We start from the raw sequence: 14,576 nt of genomic DNA, 5'->3' as shown, positions 1-14,576 counted from the left end.
AGTTTCCCCCCACAGAGGGACAAAAGGACCCCCTGATGATCCTCTAATCGCCTGAGCCAAGGTGTGAAACTGGGTGTGGGTCCCAATCAGCCAGAGTTTCTACAGCAACTTTTCCATATAGAATAGAATTCAGAATAAGCATGTAAAAAATAAACACCTGCTGTTCAAATTGCACTTCTTGTTCTTCTATGAATTGGAATTAAATGTGTCTTTGACAGTAATGGAAACTGTGGACCATCATGCAGAATAAGTTTGACAACCCTGCATTATGCAAACATACACACACAAGCTAAGGAGGTAGTCACTTACAAATAAAGGCAGCTCCCTCTGGTTCACGTCCATTTTCTCTCCATCCACCAAAGACCTGGAGACAAAACAGAGGTGTTACTATGACATCGGGTTAAAAACAGCACCGCCTAATGTAACCTATAGCCATGCTACAACTGAAGCATTGAATGTTGCACCAAATTTATTGCACTTATGTTATTGTTTGGCGTGAAACTTTAACCTCCAAGATCTGACCCTCCTCTTAGCCCCACTGTCTCCCAAAGTCAGGACCAAGAGATCGCTTGCTATTTTTGTGTGCCACGTTTCAAAACATTTCCTGAGGTGAGTAAGATGAAGACTCTTATAGGGCTTAGTTCGCTGCCTGCATGAATGGAAAAACAATAGCCTTCAGACAGGATACAGCAGTGGTAGAAAGGGTAACTGTATCATCAGCACACACCTGATCCACTGTGACTTCAGTCTCAGCTGTGAATAGTGCATGACTTCAAAGCTGCACAGCAGGTCTGCAGGCTGCGCTTTGTCTAGACACTCATCTGCATCAGCTGGGGCACATCCAGCAGGCCTTGTGGCTCTGCAGACTTTTTGCATGTCCCAAACAGGCAAAAGTTCCATTAAATGAGCCGAATGTTAATGTAATCCTAACCCACAAATGGCTCCCTTGCATGAATAAACTGTAGCCATGATTTTATTTTAGGAAAATTTTCATTTAATTGTAGAAAGTAAGCCACGTGAATGTCCTGGCTAAAATATTGAGGATTTTTTTTTATGGTAACCATAATGAAAAAACAGCTATAGTTTTGGGTAGATTAAGTACTTCCTGCTTTTAAAAGATGAACCGTTAAAAAAAAAATCTACCAGTATGCAAGTTTTCACACTTTTGAAGAAATTATGGTTAAAATTGTGTTGTTGGTTTTTTTTAACCAACCAAAATCAGGAATCATGCTTTCATGTTTATTAATTTATTAACTGAATACTCTTCTCGGCTTTGATTTCAATACACATATTTTAATGATTGTTGAATATTTTTTGATTATGCCACTTCTTCCATATAAAAGTACGTAAAGGAAAGGTGGGCAGGTCAATTCATTTACAGTGGTGGAAATGATTATTTTAATTTCTAGCTAAATTTTTAAGAATAGAGCAGGATCTAATTCTGATGGTAGTTTAAATTTAATGGAGAAAGACAGGATATCAAAAAGAAAAAAAGACTACATAGAAATTATAAATCGATTTGCACATCAATGGGTGAAATAAGTTTTTTTACTTATATCCATAGGATTACACTACTGTGATGTACAACTAATGATGGTTAATCTATCCTATTACAGATTTTTTTTTAAATGCCCACAAATGCGATTGTTCTGCTCATCTTCCCTTTATAGAAAGTTCAAAACAAGATTCACGTCCAAACACAGAAGGAAGACCTCACCTGAGCTTCACGGGTTCAAAAACAACTTTTGAATAGACTGCAGGTGAAAACAAAGATTGGATGACCAGGAAACCAAAGTAAGGCACACCACCATCTACGGATTAACGTTTATTGTCTATTTTTTTCTAATACTATGCAAAGCATTAGTGTCATTCATTGTCCTCAGTCTGACTATTCAGTATGAAGGAGAAACCTGATATGAGTCGTGGCCAGGCACGCCAGAACGGAGCGTGAGAAAACAGAAAAAAGATTACACATAACCGCACGCTGTCAAAACGCATTTGGAAAGCATTTTGACATACATAGATGGGAGTATGTAAACCCTGTCTTCATCAGCCCTTTTTCAGATGACGCACGGTTAAACTATTTAATTTCCGTTCACATGGCAAGCTGCAAAAACAGGCTGTCGAAAGCATTTTTATGCACACAGTGAATGACAACTGCATAACTCCACACTTTTCAACATGACGTATTTAAACTTAATAAAAGAGCTCACAAATTCATGAATGATGTATGGCGACTTATGAGTGTCTCCGTAAATTAGAGTTATCGGACTCAGAATGTAAGGTATTACTTAGAGGAAAGCCACCTCGCTTTCACACTAATGCATGGAGCAGCCACACAAAGAAGTGAAAACGGGGGACCGCACACATTGTGAGCACTCCTATGAACAATAAATGATCTCCACTGCTACTGTCAGTAGGAAGCGAAACCCCTGCACTGAACAGTCAAATACAGTCAGTAAACGAATCATTTATCTCTCTCCGGGATCACAACAGCGGGTTTGAATAGACAACATAGACAGGGGGAAAAGCGCGTTTTGCCTTTTACCTGTGAACGCACCAGCATTTCACTCCATCCACGCCTCACGTGAACAATTAACAAGTAAAAAAATATATATATACAAAAATTAAAAAGTACATGAAAACAGTTTCGCTGTCTGCACACTGCTCCTTCCTTTAAGCTTTAATGAAAATCTGCGTGAAACGGAACTTTTCCGAGTGAGGATGAATCAGCTTCCCATTACCTGCTGCGCTTTCCTCCCTCCCTCCCTCCGCTTTCTCGCTCCGGGAGTCTATTTGGAAAGTGTTTGAGCCGCTCGCTTCTGCTCCGCGTAGTAGTTGTAACTAATAAACATACTTTATTAATGCACCTTTTATTCCGAATGAGTTGTTTCTTTCCGCTTCTTTCAGGTTTCCATGTCTTTGCTCCGAGAGAGAGCAGGTTAGGAGTCTGCAGGTGTCGCCAATGTTTTTCCTTTTCCTTTGCTGCCTGTCCTTTTTTTTTTTTTTGGTCCACCCCTTCAAGGACCGGGCAGCATTAGTGAAACCTCTCCGGGAGGCAGGGCCAAACGTGGCGACATGTGCTTAATTCCGTCTCTATAAATGTAACGTCCCCAGCATAGGGAACTCATAATGACATTTAATGCTTCGTTTGACATTTCCTTTAACTGAGCTCCTGTGTTTAGTGTTCGTCATTTTAATTTTCTCCAATCAGAGATCAGCCTGAGTGATGTCACTGTGATCGAGTACAAAGAAACCACAGCAGCAGCGGTGAAAAGACTGTAAGTACAAAGTCAATTCAATTCACTTCAGTTCAGTTACATTTTCTCACACAATAGTCGCCTCAAGGGACTTTATATTGTAAGGTAAAGACCCTACAGTAATACAAAGCCCCAACCATCAGATGACCTTGTTCAAGCATGCACTTGGCAACAGTGAGAAGGAAAAACTCCCTTTTAATTGGAAGAAACCTCATCCAGAATTAGGCTCAGGGAAGGACAGCCATCTGCTGCTACCTGCTGGGGGTAAGGGGAGGGAGACAGATGGAAGAGAGCTAGAGATTAATAATAACTGGAAAGAATGTAAAGTGATTAAAGCACATTTTTATTCTACTACACTTCTTCCACACTTTAATTATTATTAACCTTAGAAACAAATTGCTCCACTTTATCAGCCCCAATGTTAAAATGCACCTTACACATTAATACAACATCAACATGCCACATCACTATTCTTTGAACTTCTTCTTGAGTTGGATAGTTGTAGAGTGTACGTCCTTGGTAGGGATAATGGATCTTTTAAGTACCAGGCAGGCTGTTACAGTAAAGTCCAGAAATTTACTGACAACTGTTTTGGATACATTAACTACATTTTTTTGTTGTACTTTTACTTTGTATTTGTAATACAGTCTCTCACTGAGTATTTTAGCACTTTGGTGTGTGGCTACTTTTGGCATTAGCTAACATGGTAATAAATATAGTATAAATACACACACGATAAGTGTGTTTCACAGAATTCTAATGTATTATTAATATTATAAGCTAGACTGGATGTATGAATGGTCATGACCTTACACTGATAAATTCCATGTTGTTGCCAATAGCCAACTTCAGACAACATGGCCAATATCAGCTGAAACAAATCTTATATACTGATGTATCCTCATCAATCAAGGCTAGCTTTCAGTTCAGTTCAGTTTAATTTCATTTATGTAGTGCCAAATCACAACCACAAACCCCATTTATATTGTAAGGTAAAGATCCTACAATAGTAGAGAGGAAACTTCAGCAATCAGATGACCTCCTATAAGTAAGCACTTGGCAACAATGGGAAGGAAAACCTCCTTTCCACTGTTGCCAAGGAAGAAACCAGGAAGAAAACTCGAGCAAAACTAGGCTCAATGCAAAGTGATGTATAAACATACTGACAGTGAAAAAAGGTGAATAAAGAAGAAATACTCAGTGCATTGTGGGAAACCCAAGTAAGCTAGATCTATTGCAGCATTACTAAGGGAGGGTTTAGGGTCACCTGATCCGGCCCTAACTATATGCTTTATCAAAAAGGAAAGTTTTATGCCAAATCTTAAAAGTAGAGATGTGCCTGTCTCCCAAATCCAAACTGGGAGCTGGTTCCACAGAAGAGGGGCCTGAAAGCTGAAGGCTCTGCCTCCCATTCTTCTTTTAAATACTCTAAAACCACAAGTAAGCTCACAGGCTGAGTGCTCTACAGAGGTGATGTGCTACTTTGAGGTCTTTACGATAACATGAGGCCTGATTATTCAAGACTTTTTACATCGGCAGGTGCATGAGGGAAAAGTACAAATGAAAGGGCCTTTCTGGACTTTGAGATGATTCTTCTTCTTTTTAGTATTTTAGCATGAACTATTGACTCAATAAACGTGGCTGTACAGCTGTTTTATGTAGTGACATCAGGTGTATCAAGCATAACTCACATTTAATATGTAAGCTGATTGGTGATTTTTGCACAATCTACTTTGGTAGTTATTTTCTTTTTTATGAAAATGAACTCAAGTGGAGTTAATTGCACACTGATAGCAGAAGGACAGAGCTGTCTCAAAATAGTGCTTAATTTGTGTGGGACTCTATACTTACTTTTTAACTGGCTCGGGGGGGAAAAAGACCTCTTTCATTTTCAGCTGGATTCTCATCTTAGTTGCACACAGAGGAGGGCAATTTATCCTGACATTTTACATTAATAAGAAACACAAAAAGAAGACAACTTTCCCACAATTCCTGCTCCCTGGTCACTCATAAACCCTGTTCCCCCACTAACTAATAATGAGCAGCAGATGAACTAAAACGATGGTCCAGCTTTCACACAGTTGGCAATATCAGTTAATTTCACCCTGTCCACCAAAAAGTGCTGTCTTGCTTAATTGGGTGATCAAAGGATTATAGAAAGCTTGAAAGAAGAACAAAGCCTCCCTCAAGTTCAAGCTCCGATTTCAGAATTCATAAGACTATGGTGCCATCTGCTGGTGTAACCAAGAAGTGACTAAAATAAACAACACTTGTGCAGGAGGCTTTTCCATACCACATACCACTTGCATCCTCGGTAATGTCATACACTAAATTCCAAAGTAGTTAAGGTGCAGTAATCTGCTGTATTTTCTGCATGCAATTCCTGTTTCCTGTAGATGGCGAGAGCGGTACACAAAAAGACACACTGAGGTTCACTGAGTCACATTTAACAAGGCACAGCTTCCTCAGTGCAACTGACCTGGAAGGGTTTTTTTTTTCCATCAAGACCCCCTGGTGTTGTTGGAGCAGCTTCATGGACATCCCAGGACCCTTGACCTCCTCATTAGAAGCTTGAAAAAACAAAAACAACAGAACAAAAAGGCCTCAGGAGAAGCATCGCCATCACTTTTTTACTTCAAAACAACAGGAAACAAAGGCGCTAATATTTGAGATACAAAAGCACTTTCCTAAAACAATTAAAACAACAAAACAAGAAGAGTTTCTGTCCCAGCGCAGCTGCCATCGCACTGTTTCAATGAAGCCTTTTTTTCCCCAGCTGAAAAAACATTTCAGTTACAGTCCAATAAAAACTGATTTTGAATCATAACTTCAATCTCCAAATCCTCCTCTGATTTCTTAAATATGTAAAGCATTTCAAAAAATCATCCGGGGGTTTCAAAGGCAATAATTCAAATAACTGTATTTGTTTTCTCTCACAGAATTTGTAACGTCTGTGTCTTTGCAGTTTAACACGGTGATAGATTACCAAGTTTAACTCAAACACTGCATAATCATGAGTGAGGAATTAGCCATCAACCAGCAGTAAACATTGCTCACAGAAGCATTAGAGGAAAGCTGCTGGCATGGATACCAGGCAGTTAGTCTGATTTTTTTTAAAAGAAATTATACAGTAAAAACACTATTAAACCTTCTATTTAGGACTGCAGGGATAAATACTGCAGGGACTTAAATACTGTTTATCCTCCAAAGCCTAATCACACCATTAAGAAATCTCTACTTTGCAAAACAAACAGAGAAAGTCAAAGAACACAAACGCTTTCAGAACATCGACAGCAAGCAGGGAAGCGAGATATGGAAATACACAGATTGTGAAACAAACAACATAACACGAGAAAGGGGGGACGGGGGGGAAGGATCATTCCACATTTATTTCTGAATAAAAGGATTTCACTGAGGAAATAGTTGTCACGGCCTTTAAATCGGATTATTGTGTTGTAAGGTTGACCTTGCCGTGAAAATAACCACGATTGGCAGGACGTTTGAATTCCCTGTCATTAGTGTGGCAAAGTGTTTAAAAGGAATAAGTAAACAAGCTCAAATTCTTCAGCTTTTGTAGCTTTTCTCACATAAGCCCCTACTTAATTATATAATTTGAATATTATTTAGAACACGCGTCCACACAAGGTGGGATTCATTTCTCTCAGACTTTAGCTTGAACCAAAGACATATGCAAACTAAGCATTTTATTAGGTGCACCTTGCTAGTACTGGGTTGGATCCCCTTCTGCCTTTAGAACTAATTTAATTTTCATGGCATAGAGTCAAAAAAGTGCTGGAACCATTCCTCAGAGAATTTGGTCCATATTAACATGACATCAGCACACATGTTGCTGCAGATTTGTGGGCTGCACATCCACGACACCAATCTTCCATTTCAACACATCCCAAAGGTGCTGTACTGTGTGCTAAGAGGTGCTGACTGTGGAAGCCGTCTGAGTACAGTGAACTCAGTGGTGTATTTAAAGACCAAATTTGAGATGATCTGAGTTTTGGGATTTTGCGTGTTATTCTGATGGCAGCAGGCATCAGCAGATGGGTTACACTGTCTTTATAAATGGGCTGAGATGTTCAGCAACAATACTCAGGTAGGCTGTGGTGTTTAAATGATGCTCAAGTGTGCCAAGAAAATATCCCCCGACACCATTACTCCATCACCATCAGCAGCCTGAACCGTTGCTCCAAGGCAGGATGAATGCGATCCATACTCTTTTATGCCAAATTCTGACCCTACCCTCCAAAATTCACAGAATGACATCGAGAATCATCAGATGAGGCAGCACTTTTTCAATTTTCTGTTGTTCAATTTTGATGAGCCTGTGCAAATTGTTGTCATGGTATTGGGGGATTTGACCCAGTGGTTCAGAGGTTTTGGACTTTCTAGTGTTTATTTGAATATTCTGTTCTGATTCCTGGTTTGTTTAATGTTTATATTTCAGGTATTCATGTATGTTTCATGTATTCTTGGTGTACTTGCTCTAGCTTGCACCTCCTAGTGACTTTAAAGTGTAAAGTAGCTGTCTCCGCTTCCCTTAACTGCCCTTCTGCACATATACAGTGAGTGCCCCCCATTGTCCTGTGTCAGACCATGTGTTTCTGTTCCTGTCTCTCTTGCCCCTAGTGGTTTTCAGCATGAGTGTGTTTCCTAGTGGTTATACTGTAGTTTTCAGTTTCCCCTTTTTGGATTTATGTTTCACTTTTTGGATTATGGCCACTTTGCTCTTTTGTGAACAGAAAAGGGGCTCACTTTTTGTTTTATTCTGGCTACCTCCACACGAGTGCATGTGGGTCCTTTTCTCTACGTCCAGTCTCTATAATCCACAGGCTGTGACAACTGCAGCCTTTGATTCCTGGTCTTAGCTGATAGGAGCAGCGCCAATTGTGGTCTTGTGACCATCTGCTTCAGTGTTTGTGTTCAATGTATGTTTTTCTGCATACATTTGTTCTAACAAGTGGTTGTTTGAGTGGCTGTTGTCTACAGCTCAAAACAATCTGGCCATTCTCCTCTGACCTCTAGGATCAAGATGGCATTTCTGCCCAGAAACCTGCTGCACACTGGATATTTTGTTTGAGTGAACAGGATAGACGGTGAATATATTTGAAGCATTAGATAAATAACCTTTTTTTTCAGACTTCACTAAATGATTTTGTGAACTTGGAAAACCAAATAAAACCAAATAAAACAAAAATATAGAGGAAATATCCTCACTTTTAATATATGATAGTTTGTTAAATAAACTCAAACATTCAAAATAAATTCAAACATTAAAAAGGAAAATAAGAAAATTCACTCTGTAAACTAACTAAAACTAAACTGAGTTAAAAACATTTTTTAAATGAAATAAAAAGAAAAAATAAATAGAAGATACAAAACTATGGTAACTTTGCTTCAAACTGTAACAGACCGTCGATTAAATGGCCTACCATTAAATAACAGCTTTGGTATTTTGTTTGTGTGATGTAGTTTCCGGTCGGAACTTACTAGGGGGAGTTTAAAAGATGATGCACCGACGTTTAAAAGACGTCCAATTGCGCATGTGCAAATCTATCAAAACACCGACAAAAGAGCGACGCTTGCATGGAATTTATCTAGAAAAAAATGTCTAAAAATGCTTATGGACTTAGATTAATTGATTTTATAAAATAAATATTTCTTTCTTGATAGTTACGGTTAATTTGTATGAAGGTTAGCAATCCGTTCTCCATACACAGCGTACCGGGCCGAAGGTTACATTAACAGTAGCTAGCATGCTAAGTACTGGTTAACCACCGTTTGTTGTTTGCTAGTTAATATGTTTCACACGCTGTTGTTTGCAAGGCTTTTCTGTGTCCCTTTAGTACGCAGGCGAGGATAAATGAAAATGACTCTGACGCAGAGTGCTGATTTCCATCGATTTTTAGCATAAATTTCCTCCGTGTTTCAAGCGTGCATAGTACACCGTTTAACCTCAGTGTGAAAGCTCAGTGAGTGATCCGGGGATGGACAACGTTACGGTGTCAGCGTCAGATGGGACCGCAGAGTGCCCTCTGGTCTCCGAGGACATGGAGGGGATCTGTGTAATGCCTGACTTGAGTGCCATAAAGACTGAGCAGTCGGTGGGTGCAAGCCCAGACGACACAAACACCCAAAATGTCGCTATGGGCATCAAATTCATCTTACCCAACCGCTTCGACATGAATGTTTGCTCAAGATTTGTAAAGTCGCTCAATGAGGAGGACAGTAAGAACATCCAGGATCAGGTGAACTCTGATCTGGAGGTGGCTTCCGTTTTGTTTAAAGGTAAGAAAAAAGCAAAACCCTGTTTCTTCGTCTTAGATTAACTTGTGATTGTGTCGAATACACGATACTAATAAACGTGTTTTACTTCTGTCAGCCGAGTGCAACATCCAAACCTCACCTTCCCCGGGTATACAAGTGCGTCATGTTTACACACCATCCACCACCAAACATTTCTCGCCGATCAAACAGTCCACCACTCTCACCAATAAACATCGAGGCAATGAGGTGTCTTCCACACCTCTTTTGGTGCACTGTAAGTACCATCATTTCTTTCAACTTCAGTTTCTTTCGTTGTTTTTATGTGAGCGGAATTGTTAAAATGTAATTGTTACACATGCATTTGTTTCCTTTCAGCTTTATCTATTCATCAGCTGGCAGCCCAAGGGGAGATGGTGTTTTTGGCCAGCAGGATTGAACAAGGTAGGCTGTCAAAGGATTACAGTTTTTGTTGTCATGGAGTGCAAGCCATCCAAAATTAGTTAAATGAAAAATTGCACCACGGTAACAACCAAAAACATCACTGTCATACATGCATAAATTATATACCAATGAAGTTCAACACTTTAAAATAGAAACATAAATTAATATAAATGATTCCACATTTTTACAGACTAGGTCTACTTTCAATCTTCTATAATGTTTAGTTCGCAGAGGTGTGAACTGTATATGAACCAACCATATGAACAAACTTCTTCCATTTTCCTTTAACAATGTTATTCTTTCCAGACTGATACATTCTGAAAGTTCCTTTATCCCATGTTTCATAGAAGGAGCATCCATACTCTTCCAGCATAGTGCTTTTGTGTTTGTCAGAAGCCCACTGGGTAAATTCCCAGCAGGCACAGTTTAACATTTAGAGGGATGTAGAAGTTGAACACCTCTGACAGACAGTTGATGACATCTTTCCAGATTTTATGAATGTTTGGGTATTCCCATGAAAAGTGAAGAATGATTCCTTTTTCATTTAAACATGTTTAGGTTTAACAGAAGTTATAAGTCCACATCAGCTACTTGTATTGAAGATGCTTTATTTATATTTATGCCTTTAGACAAGCCTCATTCCAGTTTGTTTCATATATGTCCTGTTATCTGCTGCTTCTCGGGGCATTTAACTTGTTCGCTGCTGAGACTTTAAAAGTAGATATTAGTAGGTTATAGTAAATAGAAACTCGACCTTTTTCTTCCAAATCTCCAAAAGAGACTAATTCTATTTTTCATTGCTGTTGGATAAGCGTGTATTTTTTTTTTTAACTGTAAATGTTTAAAGATTCTGCTTTTTTAGAATTTTTAAATCCTTCTTTCTCAGACATTGAATTCACCTTCACATAAAAGAGAAAAACAACAGTTCTTCATCAGTTTACCAGCAGATATTGAATCTTGATAATTACTTGTGTATGCAAAATATAAAGTTTAAAAATGTAATTAGACCAGTAGATGGAGATTAAATACAGTGTTATGTTTTATTTTCCATATTTATTTTAACAGAGACTGTAATCAATCTCCAAGATGAGGAGGGCTTCACCCCGCTGATGTGGGCAGCTGCACACGGACAAATCGCTGTGGTGGAGTTCCTGCTTCAAAATGTACGGAATATTCATTGAAAACTTTTTATTCTGTTTATATGTTTATTATATCCGAGCAAGACTTCTTCACTTACTGTCTGTTTGTCATCCTGTGACACTTTTCGCTGTAGGGTGCTGACCCTAACCTCCTAGCCAAAGGGAGAGAGAGTGCATTGTCCTTGGCTTGCAGTAAGGGATACACAGATATTGTGAAAATGCTCATTGACTGTGGAGTCGATGTCAATGAATATGACTGGGTATGTTATTATAAAAAAGTTAGTTTAAAGTAGCGCCTCCGCTCAGTTTGTGATCTTGGTATTAAATGTTGTTATCTCTGTGGGTTTTTAGAATGGAGGAGCCCCTCTGCTGTACGCTGTCCATGGCAACCATGTGCGCTGTGTTGAAATCTTGTTAGGTGAGCAGAAATCTTTGACTTGCAGGAACATCTGTGTTCATATTTGTTAAAGGGTAAGCAAAGCAGTTGTGTTGAGTTCTAACAGAGAATGATGTACAGTGATTGAAATTTTGTATGTTTGCATGTCTTTCAGAGAGCGGTGCTGATCCTACCATAGAGTCGGATTCGGGTTTCAATGCAATGGACATGGCTGTAGCCATGGGCCACCGAAATGGTATGTGAGAAAAAGAGCAAAACACAGCTGAGAAACATGCTGGAACAGTCTCAGTAATCAAGTTGTCTCTGGAGTAACCCTGACTGTATTCTAATATGTATTAACTTTAGAGTTTGCTGCACAAACCCCAGAACTATACTTTTATTTATAAAAAAATGAGAGAGAGTGTGTGTGTGTTTCTTTAAAGGAATAAACAACCAGGCACTGTTATGACTTCATTTCATTTTACCTGTTCAGCTAATATCTTTAGAGAGAGTAGGGTTTGGACATGCAGAGGGGAGGTAGTGGATCAATTGAACAAAGGATGTTTAATATAGAGCAGCCAGGCAGGAGGAAAAGAGGAAGACCACAGAGAAGATTCATGGATGCAGTGGAGGAGGCCATCTTCCACTCACCGCATGTGCTGGAACTGGTCAGCACAGCGCTGTTGTTCCATATCTGCCACATAGTTTGTGGTGGATTTTTTCTGAGGGGGATGCTTGAAATATATACAGGCATATTCCCTCTGTAAAAATCTGATACCTTATGGGTTGAGGACAGCGAAATTAGATTTGAGATTTCTTTTTTTTCCTATAATGAATCATTCGGTCATGGCATGAACTTACCAAAAAAAAAAATTAGATTTTGTCCTGCTGCCAAAGCCTAAAATTAGTAATTGTCCTGGCGTTTGTCCTGTAAAACTTGATTTGAGTCGATAAGAATTTGTTGACAGTGCTGCTGTTTCCAAAAAAGTAAAAGTCTGCTAAGATAAACACAAAGTCGCCTTTTCCTGCCAGATCCACACTTTCTCCTTTCTCAGAGTGAAGAATGGTCACATGGAAATGTGAATATTGTTCTTAATTTTCACTTTTAATGCTTATAAACTATCGCAGTAATCAGGATTTGTTTCCACAAAGCCCACAGTTCAGTTAAATGACCTCAGTGTATGTTTCTCTGTTTAGTTCAACAGGTGATGGAGGCACACTTGCTAAAGTTATTGATGGGGATCAGAGAGTGAACTGCTGCACTTGAGGGAGAATAAATACTGAAGAGATGCTTCTGTGCGCTGGATAATCATGTAGCATGGCCAGTCTGTCAGCCTGCAGGAGTATTTTGTTCCCTTAAGAGATATTTCATAAGCTTCATATTATTCATGATGCAAGTGAAGGTTTGTGGTGTGTGAAACATCAGTTTTAACCCTCTTAAAAGCTGTTAAGCTCTGCACTTTTTTCCTTTTTTCAACATTGACTGTGGAGTTGCATATCCAATCACTATACACTGACTGGTTGTCAAAGAGCATGCTGAGTTCTTCACTACAGCCCACCACGCACTCTCCTCCACCTGTAGTATGTTGCCAAATGAGCAGTGCAGACTGGAATTGACTTTGCTCTAAAGTTGCAAAGAGCTTACTTTTTACGTTGTTGTAATTTAATACCTTTTGCCCATCTTTGTGTTCTAAGACTAACCTATTATCTTCTATTACATTATTTTATTGTAATATTTTCACGTTCGCACTCTCTGAACTCGGGATATTTCTGAGGCACGAGATTTTATGACTCTGTCAAGCTGTTTGTGGTCCGTTTACTGAAGATCTTTGTGTTTGATGTATTGAATTTATTTATTTTAATAATTTAAACTGTTATGATGTCAGTTTGTTTCTTTGTGTAGTGATACGAAATGTTCAGATGTGTTGTGAATTTTAAAAGACCTCACACAAAAATTAAATGACACAAAAATGCTGTGGTGCTGTTTGTATGACAATAGTAATACTGTTTATTATAGATATTTATCTGATGTGCAAGAGTCAATGAAGTTAAGCAGTTTAACTTAAATGTCAAACTTTTGAAAGTACAACCAACAGCATGACATTCTGTGATTCTGTGAAGCTTTTCTTTTTATATTGTTCATAAGATGGGAAGAAAAGCCTGTGTTGAACAATTTTACCCTGAAAAGCACTAGAAAATTTGAGTTTCATGCTTCAGTGGCCATAATGCTCTGAAAAAAAACAAGCAAATAAAATGTAATGGGGGAAAAATAAAAACATACTCATTACAAATGAGAGGTACAGTCGTGAAAATACGTTTTAACAGGACTTTGTGGAGTCTTGTGAAAAACAGAACACCCCATGTTCAGAAGCTTGTAGATCCACTGTTTGCAACAATAACTTGAGGTGCTTGTTTTCTGTATCACTGTATTCTTACATCACTGTGGAGGAATTTTGGCCCACTCTTCTTTTAGTAGTTCTCTTTTACTTCAGTTATTGGGATTTGCAGACATTCGTTTATGAACGGTTCTTTTAAGCTCCTGCCACAGCGTTTCAGCCAGATTGAGGTCTGGATGTGACTGAGCCATTGTAACCGGGGGGGGATTTGCTGGGATGCCCCCTCCCTGGATCATTTTAACGCACACCTTAATGGCTGGTAAAATTGTTATTTTGCCAAGTTTAATTAATTTGACACATTGTTTCATTTAGCTGCTGTTTCTTTGTATCCAAAATGCTGTATTTCCAAAATTGCTCATGCAGATTGCAGCATCAGCTACTCACAAAACTGGAAAATGGCTTTTTAAAAATAAAATTGTGAAATCAGCATTGCCTCTCTGACCTAAGTTTTAGCTAAAACAGTCCTTGAAGCAAATCTTGACTCTTCAGCAGCCATCTTCAAAGGCCGTCGGTCTTTTATTTAAAGCATTGTCTAAATTATCTTTAACCATCTTTGTTGTTGTGGCTTTTCAAAACCGTTTTCTATTCAACATGCTTTGTGCTTAGCCTGAACTCTCTTAGGGGAGCTTCTGTTTTTTAAAGTAATCTTCAGAAATAGTTCTCCAGCTTCTTGAAAGACACCCAAAGC

General features: G+C 38.8%; 2 protein-coding genes across 6 annotated transcripts in view; one reads left to right on the top strand and one right to left on the bottom strand.

Annotated features, from left to right (window-relative positions):
* Positions 1–3,110, bottom strand: part of arhgef28a (Rho guanine nucleotide exchange factor (GEF) 28a) — a 53,046-nt gene extending 49,936 nt beyond the window's left edge. For all 5 annotated transcript variants that reach the window (XM_005720180.1, XM_005720183.1, XM_005720182.1 and 2 more), the window contains exons 1-2: positions 2,745–3,110; positions 310–364 (exon numbers count right to left, since the gene is read on the bottom strand). In XM_005720180.1, the coding sequence (XP_005720237.1) occupies positions 310–342 (33 nt within the window). In that variant the 5' untranslated portion in view covers positions 343–364; positions 2,745–3,110. The remainder of the gene's footprint in view (positions 1–309; positions 365–2,744) is intronic.
* A 5,670-nt stretch (positions 3,111–8,780) lies between these two features.
* On the top strand, positions 8,781–14,349 carry ankra2 (ankyrin repeat, family A (RFXANK-like), 2). Its single transcript, XM_005720179.1, has 8 exons — positions 8,781–9,557; positions 9,652–9,810; positions 9,912–9,977; positions 11,043–11,140; positions 11,251–11,376; positions 11,468–11,534; positions 11,668–11,748; positions 12,690–14,349. Exons 1-8 carry the CDS (start codon positions 9,257–9,259, stop codon positions 12,743–12,745), a joined length of 954 nt encoding a protein of 317 aa, XP_005720236.1. The 5' UTR covers positions 8,781–9,256; the 3' UTR covers positions 12,746–14,349.
* The last annotated feature ends 227 nt before the right edge of the window (positions 14,350–14,576 follow it).

This window comes from Pundamilia nyererei, unplaced genomic scaffold, assembly GCF_000239375.1.
Source record: "Pundamilia nyererei isolate P.nyererei 1_Seehausen unplaced genomic scaffold, PunNye1.0 scaffold00002, whole genome shotgun sequence".
In the NCBI taxonomy this organism is placed as follows: Eukaryota; Metazoa; Chordata; class Actinopteri; order Cichliformes; family Cichlidae; genus Pundamilia; species Pundamilia nyererei.
This window is presented reverse-complemented; position numbering and strand designations above follow the sequence as displayed.

Bases quoted from the DNA above. Each gene is read 5' to 3' on its own strand.
- ankra2 (XM_005720179.1), top strand. From the start codon at position 9,257: ATGGACAACGTTACGGTGTCAGCGTCAGATGGGACCGCAGAGTGCCCT. The intron at 9,978-11,042 runs GTAGGCTGTCAA...TTATTTTAACAG, and splicing joins GGCCAGCAGGATTGAACAAG to AGACTGTAATCAATCTCCAA. The intron at 11,377-11,467 runs GTATGTTATTAT...GTGGGTTTTTAG, and splicing joins ATGTCAATGAATATGACTGG to AATGGAGGAGCCCCTCTGCT.